This window comes from Phalaenopsis equestris, unplaced genomic scaffold, assembly GCF_001263595.1.
Source record: "Phalaenopsis equestris unplaced genomic scaffold, ASM126359v1 Scaffold000423, whole genome shotgun sequence".
Classification (NCBI taxonomy): domain Eukaryota; kingdom Viridiplantae; phylum Streptophyta; class Magnoliopsida; order Asparagales; family Orchidaceae; genus Phalaenopsis; species Phalaenopsis equestris.
In genome coordinates, this window is record NW_018164864.1 from 71,787 (window position 1) to 89,412 (window position 17,626).

A 17,626-nucleotide genomic window follows, 5' to 3' on the forward strand; every position below is an offset into this window, starting at 1 on the left:
ATATATATATATAGCGTGCGCACACACACACACATGTACATATATATACAAATATATACAAATATATATCATACACCAAGTAATGGAGCATAAAAGGAGGGAGGGAGAGCTTCAAAGAGTCATCTCTGTCTCAAGTTGCAACAGCTCATTTACATTAATACCCCATTTATTTATAGAGGGCTAGAATTATTGTAGAATGACACTTATACCCTTATCCTCTTTTGTATTCTTACTTTCGATCAGTCAATTTTAGGCCAGGCGACTTCCAATTGATTGTTCTCTAATGCGCTGTCTTCTTGTCCGACAGTCTCTGATCAACTGACCTCTAAGTCACAGGCCTCTGATTGATTGACCTTTAATCGATCGACCTCTAACTAGTTGGCCACTCGATCAGTCATTGATCGCTTGACCAACTAGTTATTGGGGCATGCAACATAAATATTAGAAGAAACAAGATTGATTACATAATAATAGTGCAATATATGTCATCATGTTAGAGTTAAGAGTAATATTTTATTCTAATATATATGTATGTATGTATATATCTATACATATATATATACATACATAAGTCGTATGTACGTATGTATGTATGTACATATGTATGTACGTATGTATATATACGTACATACGTATGCATGTATATGTATATATACATCCATACGTATGTATGTTTATATATATACATATTTTTTAAAAAAATTGTCGAATACTATTATACGAGCCCCCAACCACCCTCATGTGCCTGAGGGGGGTTTGAAATTGAGACTTGAGGGGACTTACGACCTTTAAAGAGATTGCTCTAATAATAAACCACGATTGGCGGCACACACACACACACACACACACACACACTGATCTTCTATTTATAGACAAAGAGGGTATAATATATATAAACAAATGCTCACACCTATTTAATGGGGGGCGTTATAGGGTATTTTGGTTATTTACATAAATGAGTGTTTTGACTCCCTTATCGTTCAATCAGCTGAGATTAGCGGGCCTTGGTTTGGCAAAGCTCGTTCATTTGATTATGTTGAGTTGGGGCTGCTAATTGGCTCTTGTCAATATTTGGTATTCCGGACTCGACTCGTTTGACTTGAGTTTGTCAGTTGGCTGCTTTGGTCTGGCTATCGACTCCTAGTTAAGGAGCTTCTATCGTCAGGATGAGACTAGGTCGTCAGGCAGATGTTGAATCACCGTAATTTGACAATTAACTCCCCATTGACAAAAGGTCCTTTAGGGTATTCGTGGAGTATAATATGGTAGAACATTCAACCTCCTGATAAAGTGTCTCAGAGGCTTTAATGAGGTGGCTAGTGATGCTGAGACGAGAGTTGGGTTTTTGCCCTCTCTCAGCTTGATGAATCTTGGTCTTTAGCTAGGACGACCAACATCCGGTTGACTTCAGCTTTCGATTGAAGGGATCTGTATCTGATCAAATGATTCCTTTGATCTTCTAATGATAAGAATTTATGACTTCTGCGGGCCATCCCTCATCGTACTTTCTTCTATACTCCGTTGGATTTTCTCGTGCGACGCTTTTTTGATGTGCATATTTTAGTTTCTCGATTCTCTTACTTCTTAAAAGTGATATCTGCGATAAAAATAAGAGAATTAAATGTAAAAAATGACTAGTTATTATTAAATAAACTTTTAGAGCAAATGATTTTTATACTTATTGTGTGGAGTCGTCTCTCTAAATTTTTCTACCTAGCGCCTTCCATTTCTTAGTCAGTTGTCCTGCTTCGTGCGAGCTTTTATTCTACCTATCTTTGACTGTCATCCTTTTGTTTCACGGGAGCTCTCATTGGACAAAATTTTGAAGTTCCAAATTTACAACCCGAACGAGTTCCTAATCCGTGTGATGCTTACAAAAGAGAAAGGCAAGAAGCGTTGTGAGTCGAATGAAGAGAGGAAAATTTTGATGAAAATAAGGACGGTCTTAGCTTTAAGTTAGGTGGGCTCTTCTACAAGATCCCTAAAATAAGTCCAACTGGTTGCCATGACCCAAGACCCAACTGATTAACCTATCCTTGCGACACATGGTTAGACTAAGTGCTGAATCACTCAGACAGACATTTGGGTTTCCTCATTCCTGCAAAGAGTTCACTTAGAGGAACCAATAATGTCAAAATGATAAGGGCTTTAGGTGTTGGGGCCCTCGACCATTTAGTAAATTCCAGCTTTACCCAGACTTCTAATTTTTTAGTTCTTTCATGTTTTCGATGCTTCAGCTTAACTAAACTTAAATAAATGAAGCTCTGAGTATGTTGGCACAGGATGATGAGTAAGCAGTAGAAGGAGATGGTCGGCCTACCAATGAGGAAGTGGGATTCGACCTTCCAAAATATCTCCCAACCCTTTTAGATACATGTGAGGGTATCGTTAAAGAGGTTCAGGAGGACCATGATATGCTGGTTCATTTTTTGAAGAAAATCGAGTGTTCTTTCATGCTTGAGGACATCATATTGTAAAGTTTTGAGACACATGCCTTATCATCTTGCATAATGAAGTTGGACAAGAAGGTTTTTGTGTTGACATAGATGGTTTTCACACCCCATAAGGAACTCATAGATCTATATGAGAGAGCTTGGGTCTCCCAAGCTTAAGTTAAGTCTAATAGGCTAAGTTAAATTAGATCTTGGGGCGAGTTCTTGCTTTGAAGGCCGCTTTGACTGGGTATGCCTTGACTGAGATTGTCTCAAACGCCTTTGTAGGGTAGTTCTTTCCTCCGAGTTGAGTCGGGGTGAGGGCTTATTGTAATAATTTTTCTTTCATTTAAATAACAAATTTTATTTAGCTCTTTAATTTTTTGTGTTTTTTTTTTGTTGGTCGATCTTCCGAACTGAGTTCCACCGTCCACTTAAGAAGTCTAAAGTGCTCCATTTTGGTGAGAATTGCCTTGAGGGGATCATATGTGATTTTCCTAATTGGGTGTGTGTGAAAGTATCAATCAACCCTACGTACTTAAATAATGAGAGAAAAAGTCATTTTTCCAAAATTGAGTTCTTAAGTTTTTCTCCCATGAGGACTCACCTGACATTGTGAACTAAAAACTATTTTTCTTACTCCTCTCAGAAAAGGATGGAGTGTATGGCCTAGAGGTTGATTCCTAGGAATAATGAAAGTTTTTTATTTAATTTTGGGCCTTGAAGGAGCGACAGAGAAGCTATAGAATCTTCAAACTGTTGAAAAGCTTTCTCGCACTCATCCCAGCACATGAATTGTTTAGCCTGCCTTACGATTTTGAAGTACGCATCACACTTTTCACCTAACTTGGAGAAGAATATGCTAAGCCCTCAAATTCAGCCTATTAACCAATGCATGGACCTTCTTTGGATTGATTTTAATTTCTTCAGTCAACAATAGGTACCCTAAAAATCTTCTTATTTTCACTCTGAATGTGCACTTGAGCGGGTTAAGTTTCATGTTATATTTTCTTAAAGTTTCTAAAGTTTTCTTTAGTTCCCTTATGTGTTGTTCAGACATTCTGCTTTTAACCAACATCATCAATATATATTTCAATGCTTCTTTCATTCTACTTATTCTTAAGTATGAAGGGCATTACATTATAGTAGTGCACACTCTCTCTGATAGTGAATTTAGCCTTCATTGCATTAGTCGGGTGCACTTGTATCTGCTACTAACTATAGAAAATGTCAAATAGGCTCATGATCGTGTGTCTATCCACCACATATATGAGTTCATCAATTCTTAGTAAAGGGTAGCTGCCTTTGGGCTAAGTTGCATTCAGGTTTGTGAAGTCGACACACATCCATCACTTGCTATTCACATTTTAGACTATGATCACATTGGCTACCTAGTTTTGGTATTACACCTCTTGTATGTAGTCAGCTTCCGATACTTTTTGCACCTCTTCACATATCATTTTTTCCAATGTGTTGCAATCGATCTCATCTTCTGCTTCACTAGTAAGGTTATTAGATTAATGTGTGGTTGGTAGCAGGAGACATCAATTGGTACTCCCGACATTTTTGTGGTTGACTAAGATAGCATGTATCAATACTCCTAAAGTAGGTTGATAAGCTCGTCCCTATAGACTAAATTGAAAGTTTCACTTAGCGATAAAAATTTACATGTCCCATTGGTTATAGTAGGGACTTTTTCAATGCTCTCATTTATCTCGAGGCCACCCCCTCACCGGATGTCAAGCTTGAGAGGTACTTAGTGCACGTTGTTAATTAGACCCAAATAACATATACTTAACTGCTCCATATCACCTCATAAAGTCACTGTATCTCCATTGTCTTGGAACTTCAATGCTGCATGTTAGCTAGACACTATGGTTTGGAAGGATTCGAGTTGAGGGAGATTGAAGATGGTGATGTAGGTCATTGTTGTGTCAACAACAATGAAATCCATCATGGCTCTAGATTTCTTTTTGTCTTCTAACTAGGCAATAGGTAAGGCAAGGGTTCTCAAAATTTTCTTTCTTTCTCTTGAGAAGTCCTAGAGTAGCTCAGGTTTAGCTAAGAGATGGGTAGCTCTTAAGTCCATTCCATAAAAAATTGACCTAGAAATGATGTTCACTAAGCTCCAATGTTCAATGAGTATACTCCTAACATGAAAGTTAGCGATGTGGCAGAGATGATGACAACATTATTATAAGGATTTCCCTTAGGGGCAATTCTTCACATGTGAGGCAGATACAGGCATATTATTTTGAGTGGGGCCTCTTAAAACTTATGTGGTAGGCAACCTCACTCATCTCTCTGTGATGTGGATGCCTTGAGCTTGAGTAGGTTTGTTGAAAGCTTCCTTTACTGAGGTTTTTCTCTATTATTTGGTAATCACTCTAGTTGACACAAACTCCTTGAGCAACCTGTCTTGATCAGCACTTCAAAAAGGTTTTAGAGCTGTTAGCATTCCTTTGTGTAATATTTGTGATCTTAATGGTATGTGCAGTATCTCTCAGGATTTTGGAGATAGCCTCTAACGTTCATTAGTGGTGCCTTTTAAAGTACTCCTTATTATGGATGGTTTCTATCACTTTCACCATTAAGAATCTTAAATGAGTTGACTGAGGGAGTTCATGGGCTGAAGGTCCTTCTCTCAACATTCTGGTCTAGTCACTGTTATAGGTGTCACACTCAGACTTCTTTAGGGTTAATTCTCCTCAGATGCTTGCTTGTTTGAAGACAAATGCAGGTATTTAAAATGAGCCTTGGTTTGTGGGTGAGGGTTCTGCCTTGATCTTCAACCTTGTTGTGATTGCTTATCTTTAGAGGGTTCATGTTAAGTTTCTCTTTTTTGAAATAAAATGATAACTACAAATATATGGTTTTTGGGATGTTGTAAACCCAACACATAACAAAATGGGCCATCCTTTAGCCCTTGTGCGAGGGATGCATGGGTGAAGATAGGTTATAAGTCCCAAACTTTCAACATCTCAGTTGACATCATTTTTAGATAGTGTAGGGTGTACACCTGCATGACTCAAGTTGATCTACGATTCGTCCGTAGCATCCTGTAGCACTTGTTCGGGGTAGGTAGCTAGATTTGGTGGTGATCCAGCCTTACCAAGGAAAATTCTCTCTTAGAGTCCATCTGGTATTTGAGATGTGCTTAAAGCTCATTTTGGTGCTTAGAGGTCCCCACATGTCCATCCAGAGCTTCCCACGGTCATGGGAAGTCACGAAGTCTACCTACACGCGCTACAAAAAAATTAGGTTTTATGACACCCTACATGCGTTTTAGCTTAGAGTGATCGCTGACAATGATTTACCCAGCATATGGCTGATCATAATACTCCATTGTAGAGTAATGGGACTGCATTTCACTCATATAGAGTCTCCCATAAATTTCAGTTCGAAGAAATCCTCCATCGGAAGTCTTCGGTGAAATTTTGGGTTTCAGACTAGATTAACACTCTGACGCCAGCCTCGAGTGCCCCGATGCTTGAAAAGCCTTTATAGATCATCAAGACCGAGCTTTCGGAGGTCCAACACATGTTTTAGGCATTTGGGCAACATGCTTGGTGCCTAGGCACCAAGACCCGAGCTTCTAGCCGCCCATAAAATCTAAAAGACCACATTTTCTCGAGAAGACAATGAGCTGGCGCCCCCTGGGGTGGGGCCTACATGGCTTACAGCTCATGCAACTCTCAACTCTAGCCTTTGTGATGTACAAACATTATTACAACTCCATTCTACGCCTTATGTGACCAAATATGGCGTACGTGACTCACAACACATGCAGCTCCAAACTACGAACTTTGCGGTCTTCAAATGTTATTATAACTCCCCCCTATGGTCTATGAGACCAATTATAGCCTACATGGTCTACAATTAATTCAGTTCTCAACCATGGCCTTTATGACATACAGACATTATCATAGCTCAACACTATGACCTACATGACTCATAGATTATGCAGCTTTCAACCCTGACATATGTGATGCACAAACTTTATTACAGCTTCCCGCTATGCCTATGTGATCGACTATGACCTGCATTATTCACAACTCACAACTCTAGCTTCTACGACTTACGAATGCTATCATAACTCCTAACTACGACTGATGTGGCCAATTGATGCCTCCTTAAGCTTCCTCCAATTTGACCAACTACTATCACGCCTTACAACTACACCTCCACAACAAACTGACACTATAATCACCGTCTACAATTTTTATAACGGACTACTAACTCTAAACAATCCACTGCTATCTTTTTGGCTCGTTACAAATATTATTTTTGAAATATTGTTATGCCTCAATTTTATAATTTCATCTTCCCTAATTCTATTGACTGTTTCCCCTTTTCAGAGTTTCCTCATAAAAACTTAATTCTCGTATTATGTCAAGTAATTTAGTACTCCCAACACCCATCAAAATTTATATTTTTTTAGGATGAGGAGCTCATAAAAGTTTGGCTTAGCATTAAGATATTGTTCTATGCAGGAAGATTCATATGCATATCAATTTTCACACATATGCCATGTTTCACGTGTGAGAAATGTACATTTCACTTTTTATACATTATAATAATAATATTTTTCATGTCATATTAAAAATTTAGGCAGTATAAATAGATACATATACATATATATAAATATATATATATACATATATATAAATATACATATATATACATATATATAAATATATCTATATATATATATTTATATATATATATATATTTAAATATATATTTATATATATGCGTTAAGGCAGCAAACCCTAATTTCCGCACCCATACATTAATCACAGCCGTCCATGCGATGGGCCGAATCGCAGGGCCAAAAGGCCATCCATTAAATTTTAAAATGGATAAACAATAATAATGCATAAATAATTAAAAGAGAAAAAATCACGTGAACAGAATTCATTTAACAAAGATTTTTCTTTTGCCTACGTTTAGAGTGCTTATAAGTGTGGTGGCATTTTTTAAAATTTCGCAGTATCATTTGATTCATGCGTTTCGTCTGCTTATCCAAAAACGTGGTTTCATTTTTATATTAAATGCAGTACGCAGGTCAAACCCGCGGTCGACCCGTGGGTCGCGTTTCAGGATAAGCTGCTTATCCTGAAGGATTTTTCTTTTGCCTACGTTTAGAGTCTGCTTATAAGTGTGGGGGCATTTTTTAAAATTCCGCAGTATCATTTGATTCATGCGTTTCGCCTGCTTATCCAAAAATGTGGTTTCATTTTTATATTAAATGCAGTACGCGGGTCAAACCCGCGGTCGACCCGTGGGTCGCGTTTCAGGATAAGCTGCTTATCCTGAAATGAACAAACTGCCCCAAACACACCATTAATTTGTCGATTCCTTAGCAGAGAAAAATGAAAAGGAAAAATTTACATGCATACGCCACTATTCTCTTATGTAAATATATGAAGTCTAGGTCTGAGATATGTATATACAACACTTGTATGCCTTCTATTTTTAATTCATTTATAGCTATTGTTATAAAATTATGGGGGCAATTAAATACATAATATGCAATTCTTATCTATTGCACATGTAAATTGGCATACATGTAAAAATTAAATTTTAGTTAGATATGTGTGCAAGTGGTTGTTTAGTGATATACCCGTAGAAATTCCTAAATTTATATATGAAAATATATACTTGACTTTCAAAAAAATAAAAAAGATGAAATTTTTAATGTGATATTAAAATAAATGCTAGAAATATAAATATTAAAATTTGGGTATTTAATCTATAATTAAATTAAAGTGATTTGGTATTAATGGAAATGCAAAAATTAATGTTTGGGGTGGCGTTTGGGTAGAGGCGTGGTATGTAGCCATGATATTCAACCTTTTGGGGCGGCCTTCTACGCACGGCACGGTGCATTTTGCCTGAAACGTGGGCTGCTGAATCAACCCTGCGGCTTGTGTTTCCTATGTAAATTTTTAGTATGTTGCCCTCATTAGTTTCGCTATTTGGAGCTTGAAGTATTCTCTCGTCTGCCTGAAGCCGCGACCAGAACTATGTGATCTCTCGCTTCCCCTTCTCCTTCTCGCTTCGGCTTCGTTAGGGTTTTGCCACACATCCCCCTACAATCTTGGTTCCTCTAGTCTTTGTTCTCCAGGGTAAGCAACGATTTTATTTCAATTTATTTTAAACAATAAATTGAGGAACCGTGCGACACCAAGATTCGTTTCATAACTCTACATTTCTCGTGGAGTATATGTTGTTGTATTTTTTTAGTAGTAGTTCGTCTGATGCCGTTTTTATGAAAGATTACATACATACCACTTAATGGAAGATTACATACATAATACTTAATTCTTGTGCACATACCTACCACCTGAACTTCACTTTTTAATGTTAAAATGGTGTTTTTTTTATGTGAAATGAATGTGAGAAGTAATGTTTAGATATTGGATTTATAAATACATAGGAATTCCGTGGTATGCATGTGAATGCTTATTATTGGGCATATTGTCCATCCAAGGTTTGTTATCAACTTCCTTAAAGATAGAAAATATAATGTTCAAGCCAGTATAAATTCTCGTCATAACGTAACACAATTGTACTAACAGATAGAGAAAGTTCCATGTAGGTTATTCATCAAAAATACCAAAATTTCTAAGTTGATGTTAAAGCATTCTATGCTGTGTCTAGATATGAAAGTTTAGGTGTTAGATATGTCAAATACATAAGAGTCCTATGATATGCATGTAAATTCCCCAAAATTTTATTTGGCAGTAGTCATTGTTGTCTTTTCTACTGTGTTATCTAGATCTGCAATATTTATCTTCTTTGTTGATTAATCATCGGGAGAGATGGGTATGGGGAATAGAGTTGTTGTGGATGATTATTTTAGCTTGTTAAATACAATCATGACAACGCTGTGGAGTAATGCTTCTGTTATTTTAAATAATAATATGTTTTCTTAGTTTTAGAAGTTAAGAAAGATTGATTAACAAGTTTTGGAGAGGTCAGGAGCTCCTGTTGTTTGGCAGTAACTTATTTTTTTTAATGTTAAACATGTAAGTGCTTTCATACGTGAGACTTTGACTTTTTATACTCTCTTCATTTACTTTCATAAGAAAAATATAAGAAAAGCATTCCACCAATGTGATTTAATTTTTTGCTTTAGTGAATGTTTTGTAGTTGCATGGTGGCTCAAGCTTGCGTTGTGGGTTTTGTGGTTGTGGGTTGGGATGATGGCTCTAGTATGGGTTGCTGGTTGTGGTTGTGTGGTGGTGGTACTCGTGAGTTGGGGTTAGATTCTGTATTTCTTTAGGGGGTTAACTTGTGTTGTGGGTTATGTGGTTGTGTGGTGGTTGTGAGTTGGGGTGGTGTTGGTACTTGTGGGTTGTGGTGGGGTTCTGTAGTTGCGTGGTGACTCAAGCTTGTGTTGTTGAATCTGTGGTTGTGTGGTGGTTGTGGGTTGGGGTGGTGGCTGTGGATTGGGGGTGGTGGTACTTGTGGGTTGGGCTGGGCTTCTGTGGTTGTGTACTAGCTCTAATTTCTGCAGTGGGTCTTGCGGTTGGGTGGTGTCTATGTGTTGGGGTGGTGGTCGTGGGTTGAGGTGCTGGCTGTGGCTTGTGGGTTGTGCTTTATGGTAGCTATAGTGTTGGAACTACTCTCTTCTATATGTATAATATGTTACCTATTTTTTGATATGTTACTTGAGCTCAAAAGTTGGAATGGTTGTTGTGGCTTGATGTTATGTTGTGTTGTTGGGGGTTGTGGAATGACTGTTGTGGCTGTTGGTCGTGGGGTGGCAGCGGGTTGTGGTTCTATGTGGTTATGAGTTGCGTTTGTGGCTGTGGGTTGAGGTGTTGTGGTTGTGTGAATTCAGAGCATATTTCCTATAATTTGAGTTGCGGGTTGTGGGTTATGGTGATTGTGAGTTGGGGTGGTGTGGTGATGGTGTGGTGGTGGTTGTGGGTTGTGCTGCATGTGTGTGCCTTGGGTTGTGTGGTTGTGGTTGTGGGTTGGGGTGGTTGACTGTTGGCATGTGCATGCATTGTTGCATTCTTATTTATTTAACTTTGTTTTTTTTAATCAAAGTAAAATAATGGCCAAGACCAAAGAGGTTGGTACATCCGCAATGTGGGACAAAAAAATTAAAACAATACTTTGTAACATTTGCCTCATGAAAATCGATCTGGGAAATAGACCCACCTATTTCGAAAAGAAAGAGTGACAAAATATTATAAAAAAAATCAAGAAAAATACAAACAAATAGTATGACATGATGCACTTGAAGAACATGTGAGATCAACTCGAGAATGATTGAAAAATTTGGAAGGAATTGAAACGATGATCAACGAGCTTGGGGTGAGATCTAGTGAATCGAACCATTGATGCTCCTGAGGAGTGGTGTGGAGAAAGACATGCAGCAAACATTTTTGACATGCATCATAATTTGGTCATTTTCATTTTGTTTTTAAATTGAATTGTATGTTACGAATTTGTAGGTAGTGCACACAACAAATAAATTTAAAATTTGTGAACTTAATCACGAGTTGAAGGAGAAGTTTGATCAAATGTTTAGGGGTTTCGTTGCTACGAATAACTATACATGTGCTTCAAATGGGACATGATTTTGTGGCACCCCGAGAACTTGGGAGTCGATTAATCAGGTCATTCAACCGAAGTCCCCAACCCGAACGTTCATAAACTTGAGTCCAGCTCTTGCTCTAAACGTTCGCAAGTTGAGAATAAAAAGAAAGTTGGGATTGCTTTTCTTTGAAGTCAGATATCACAGCTGATGGCTTCTTGCAACGCTGAATCTCACCCATCTCTAGCAAATTCTATCTACTAAGTCCTGCAAATTCTAAATGTAACTAGTAAAATTTCAAAAGATTAACCACGGTACTTGTTTATGATAGAATTGCTTGAAAATCTAACCCGTAGAGATTAATTCCTCAAGATATTCGATGGCTCTAAGGTGGCATATAAGGTGACATTTTATATTCGCATCAACATTTCTTAACTTTTTTTTTATTTATAATCGCTTGGTACATTTAAACTTGTTTATTATTTTTCATTTTTCTTGGGACATTAACTCATTACTCCTTATATAATTTTAACTAATTCATTAATCTTTCTGTGTTAACCAATACGATATTGATATACATAGATGCAACCAGATTCCACTGCCGGCAGTGATCATAAATTGATAACATCTCTAGTGTACGACGTACCACAGGACATTAGTCATCTACATTTTTAAAGTTAATATTCCAATATTATTAATTGTAATTTTAATAATGTTTTTTTCTTTTTTAGCAATTTTGATACTATTAAATAAAGTGTTTATCTGAATTTTGGTACTCTTCTAAGATAGATTTTTGCTTATGAAATACTAAATTCATAACTATGACAATTCTATTACAAAAATCATTACTATACAATGACAAATTTATCATTTGTCCAATAACAGCTGTTGCCATGACTGCTTTCAATCCAACAAAAACAAACAGCCAATTAACATATCCGCAACAGCTTCAATGCAACAACTTGAAGCAGCAATCAAAACGCATTTTTAAAATAAAAATTTATGTTTATGTCCTTCAATCTTAAATCCAACCTTTGAACACCAATTTTCCCCAAAAAAAAAACGGAAAATCCAAACATAGATTTCCATTTCCATTCATACCAGTAAAAAAATCGGAAGAAGTCAAGCGGAAAACCTTCAGATGGAAGTACTTCGATTTATTCATATTCTAAATATCAGCAACTCGATTTTTCAGCGACTCGATATCATAAAAGGAGAAACTTGATAAGAAATTCAAGTCATAACAAGAAAACATAGATCGATACAGAACGGAAACCAACACAAGAAGATAGCACAGCAGACATCAGCGCAAGATAGAAGATAGAAGGCCAGAACACATCGATAGAGTTACTGACGGCCGATCTTCAACGATAAGCCTCTTAAGAGATCTGGCCACAGTCAGCGACTTTCACCTCTTTGGAAGTCCGTCCAGACGAAGAACCCACCTTCTCAATTGCCTTCACAACATCCAAGCCCTCCACAACTTGGCCAAATACAACATGCTTTCCATCGAGCCAAGCTGTCTTCTCCGTGCAGATGAAGAACTGGGACCCGTTCGTGTTCGATCCCGCGTTAGCCATGGATAGAATACCGGGACCGGTGTGTTTCTTCGTAAAGTTCTCATCGGCGAACTTCGCACCATAGATCGATTCTCCACCGGTTCCATTTCCGGCAGTGAAGTCTCCGCCCTGGCACATGAACTGAGGGATCACGCGGTGAAAGGCCGATCCCTTATAATGAAGCGGCTTCCCGGACTTGCCGATGCCCTTCTCGCCGGTGCAGAGTGCTCGGAAGTTCTCGGCCGTGCGTGGAGTCGTGTCGGCGAAAAGCTCCATGACGATGCGACCGGCTGGGGAGGCGCCGATCGTCATGTCGAAGAAAACGCGCGGATTGGCAGACATCTTTTTTGTTGCGGATTAGGGTTAGGGTTTGCTTGCCTTGCAGTCCTGGATGAGAATTAGGGTTTTGGGTCCATCGGCTTAAATAGGAAGTATGGTGAGTGGACATTAACGAAGGGAGGGCTCTTGACCGTTGATTCTTACACGTGGCTGCATTGTGAATTTGATTTAACTATAGTTGGGTAACTAGAGTTGGTGTTAGCTGGTCGTGTTCTGTGGGCCCCCTGCCTGCTTAGGCATATTGTGGAACGGGTTGGGAGATGCCGTGTGTGGCACGTGTGTGAGTTGAAATTTTATATGCAGTTTATTATTAATGATATGCAGTTTATTATTAACTGCTTAGGCATACTTTAGATAATGATATGCAGTTTATTATTAATGCTTAGGCATACTTTAGATAATGATATGCAGTTTATTATTAATGCTTAGGCATACTTTAGATAATGATATGCAGTTTATTATTAATGCTTAGGCATACTTTAGATAATGATATGCAGCCTGTACGGCCTGAAAAAAACCTTGTAGGTAAGTGAAGGAGGAGAATATGAGTAGATAATTTCAGGTTTGGTGTATCATTTTTTATGGCTCCCTCTTTTTTTCTCTCCCCATTTATATCACTCTAAATGTTTTTGTCCCTATAGGGTATAGGGCTAAGAAAAATATAAAAGAATAAGGAAACAATAAATTATAGGTCATACGATATGAGACCTGTTCAATTTTATCATTGATAAGACAAATCCACGAGTGTCAAGGGAGTCACAAATGGGCATGAAGAGTGAGCTTTGAGTTTGTTTTTCTTACCACGTAGGCAAAGGAATGTTCCGCATAGGAGTGTAAATGAGTCGAGTCTGAGTGAACCTAGTGTTTGTTCTTAATCAACTCATTCAATTTTTTTTTTCTTCGACATGAGCTTGTGTTTGAATCAACTTATAAATAACACATATATGTTCTTCTTGATTCAAGTTTGCTTGTTTGAATTAGCTCATGTTCGACTCGAATTTGGGCTGAACAACCAAAACTCAAAAGGGAGTATCAACCTTGAAGGAGTGATTTCCCTCCATATATTTAAAGACTTGTAAGGCTGTAAAAAAGTTCTCTCATTGATGTGGGACTAAACAAACATAAGAGAAAATCTGAAAAAAAGGGTGTTTTTACATACGAATGTCTTAAAACCTTCAATATTATCTACCACTGCTCTTAAATATTAATATTAAACGTAGAGAGCACTATTACGAGGACATTGAGAACAATGACCACAGAGGTCTGTCCAGTTGTCACTAATGAACGAAAGCTCATCGGTGAGATCTTCCCTTGGTTTAACGACCGGTATTTTCATCTTCAACGTCCTAAACCCTCGAACATGGAAGGGAAGATGAGGATGACGTTTGAAGACGATGACGCCAAGCTTAACAACGAGCCCGTGAGATCTAGAATTGGAAATGCTGGAATCAGGAAGATAGCTGGCAGGACAGAGAGGCATTTAGCGGGATGTGGAATGCTAGCCGGGCTAGTTTTCGAAACACAGAATGGCGGGTGATTTGTGGGAATTCATATCTGCATAGCCGGGATGGTGGGACATATGTTTTCCCCAACTTCAACATCCCACACCTTTCTAACAAAACATAGACAGTGGAAGGGGTGATCTCGTTGATGAGTGTCACAGCAACAGACTTTTGTAGTCACTACTCTTAACGTTGCATAACAGTGCCTCTACATGCAATATTAATATTTGGAGGCCGTTGTATGTAAAAACATCAAAAAAAATTTTTTTTATTAAATTTTGGGAGAATGATGTGATAATTACATACATACAAACTCAAACATTGATATTAACCACTCATGTGCTTTTTTTGCACTACCAAACTGATGTGTGTTGTAATATATTTAAAAATAGAACAATGGATCGATGATGAAACGAACAAATAGAACGAGAAAATTCACACAAGAAAATAACAACAGAGGAATGCACAAATTTACGTGGTTCGGCAAATTGCTTACATCCACAGAGTTGTTGCAGAGGATTTTATTACTTGAATTACTTGAGGAAATTATATTGTCGTTGATCACCTCAACGATTACAAGAAAAACTTCTCACTTCCTCTCTCTCTCTTCTTCTATCTCTACATCGAGATACACAGAATAAGATAAAATTTACAAGAGAAATAAACCCAAGTTCTCTTCTGCCATAAGCCACCAAGAAGAAGTTAAGGGAGAACAATCTTCTTCTTCTTTCTTCTTCCAATCTTACAATCTTCTTCTTCTTTCTTCTTCCTTTTATCGCAAGTAACTACTGCTTGCACTCCGATGAAGCCCGAAGAAGAACCAAAAATGTCGTTTCGTTGATCACTCTAAAAGAGGAATACCAAGAGAGCGATCATCCTTCCTCTTTATGTTACCACGACTTAAGAAGAAGGATAGAGAGGCGAGAACAGTTAAACAGTAGAGGCAGGAAGCTTGGCGGGAACCGTTTCTCCGATAGAGAGAAGTAGTGATTTTTTGCGATCGGATACGAAAGCGGGAAAACGGAAGCAAGTGTCTTCGTCGGAACAGTAAAAAAATCGGGCTGCAACTAACAAATCTCCTACTTAGAGACCGGTACACAAGCATCAACATCTCCTTTCTCAAACTGATATCTTCTACTGGTAGTGTCGCCTTTTTCTTCAAAGATAAATTCTCCACCTCTACAACCCAAAGCATCTGTCTTCATACCAGAAGACCAACTGAAGTTGTACACAACTTCAGCTTTTCAAGAGTAACACCCTTAGTTAATATATCAGGAGGATCCACATAGCCTTGCACTTTCAAGCTATTTTCTGGATTACTCTTGTCTTGCTTACAACTCCCACTACATGGGCAATATCATGCCTCTGCTGAAATCCTTTTTCAATAAATCTAGTTTTGTACCTCTTACTGTCATCAAACTCAGTCTTCACCTAATACACTCACTTGTTGTGTAATATCTTCTTCCCTTGTGGAAGTTCTGCCAGCTTACACTTGCTCGAACTTTCATCTTGCAAGATTTCTTCATAGCTATGTGGTTCTCAACTATCTGTCTATGGAACAATAGGAATGGGTGCCCCGGATCCACTCTCCTCTTCACTTCCATCATCAACATAACTATGAACTGTCAGCAATAGTACATCTTGGACTTCTTCAGATATCACATTTGCACTGTCATTCTCTTTCTTTTTAGGATTTATGCAGTTCCTCTTTATGTGGTCAGTTTTGCCACAATTTCAACAAGTTACTTGTTTACCAGGCCTTGGATTGCTCCTGCTTCTGTTCTTTGATTTTGATCTTCCACTATTTGAGTTTCTGTCATGTGATCTCCCTCTGGAATCAACATTTAATGTTGAACTCAAACCTGAGATATCGTCAGAATCTTTCTTGCTCACCTCCTCAGTCAAAATCAAATCACGAATATCTTCATATTTCAGTTTAGATTTATTTGCAGAATTACTGACAGTCATCCTTATAGCTTCCCAACTATTTGACAATGAAGCCAATAAGATCAGTGCACGTATCTCATCATCAAATTCAATTTCTGCAGATGGTAATTGATTTGTGAAAGTATTAAAATAATTCAGGTGTTGTACAATAGACGTACCTTCCTCCATCTTCAAATTGAATAATTTCTTTATAAGATATACCTTGTTAATTACTAATGGTTTTTCATACATACCTAACAGGGCTGTCATAAGATATGCAGTCTTCCTTTCCTTGATAACGTTGTGTGAAATGAACCTCAATAAGGTCAATCGAATAACCATCAGAATCTGTCGATCCAACAAATTTCATTCAGCCTCATCCATACTTTCGGTCTTTTCTCCAATAACGGAAGATGAAGTTTCTTCCCATAGAGGTAGTTCTCTATCTGCATCCTCCAATAACTGAAATTTGTGCCATCAAACTTCTTGATCCTGAAACCCTCACTTCATCTACAACCATCATCTTCCTCAGATCCAAAACCACGCTCTGATACTAGTTGTTGTGATATATATATAAATAAAATAGAAGAACGATCTTTAACGAAGTGAAAAATAGAACGAAAAAATTTACACCAGAAAAGAACACCAGAGAAACACATAGATTTATGTGGTTCGACAAATTGCCGACATCCACGGAGTTGCAGAGGATTTTATTACTTGAGGAAATTACACCGTCGTCGATTAGCTTAACAATTACAAAAAGAACTTCTCACTTCCTCTATTTCTCTTCTTCTATCTCTATACTGAGATACACCGAAGAAGATAAATTTACAAGAGAAATAAACAGAATTTCTCTTCTGCCACAAGCCACCAAGAAGAAGCCAAGAGAGAACAATCTTCCTCTTTTTTTCTTCTTCCTTCTGCCGCAATTAACTACTGCTTGCAGTTCTCTTTCTCTATCCCAAGGAAGACCGAAGAGGAACACCAAAAAGGCCGTGTCGTTGATTACTCTAGAGGAGGAATACCAAGAGAGCGATTATCCTTCCTCTTTATGTTACTGCGACTTAAGAAGAAGGATAGAGAGGCGGGAATAGTTAAACAGTAGAGTCGGGAAGCTTGGCGGGAACCGTTTCTCCGACATAGAGAAGTCACGATTTTTCTTGATCGGATACGGGAGTGGGAAAGCGGGAGCGAGTGTCTTCACTGGAACAGTAAAAAATCAGGCTCCAACTAACAATGTGTGCATGCAACAGTAAAACTATGTAGAATTTGATAAAAATGAAGAATATGAGTTGGAGTTTTATTATAAAT

At 37.9% G+C, this 17,626-nt stretch overlaps 1 protein-coding gene across 1 annotated transcript; it reads right to left on the reverse strand.

Annotated features, from left to right (window-relative positions):
- Positions 1–12,125: 12,125 nt before the first annotated feature.
- On the reverse strand, positions 12,126–12,955 carry LOC110027334 (peptidyl-prolyl cis-trans isomerase). The gene has a single exon (XM_020728710.1). It carries the CDS (start codon positions 12,888–12,890, stop codon positions 12,369–12,371), a length of 522 nt encoding a protein of 173 aa, XP_020584369.1. The 5' UTR covers positions 12,891–12,955; the 3' UTR covers positions 12,126–12,368.
- Positions 12,956–17,626: the final 4,671 nt, after the last annotated feature.

Coding starts and splice junctions, on each gene's coding strand:
- LOC110027334 (XM_020728710.1), bottom strand. CDS start 12,890: ATGTCTGCCAATCCGCGCGTTTTCTTCGACATGACGATCGGCGCCTCC.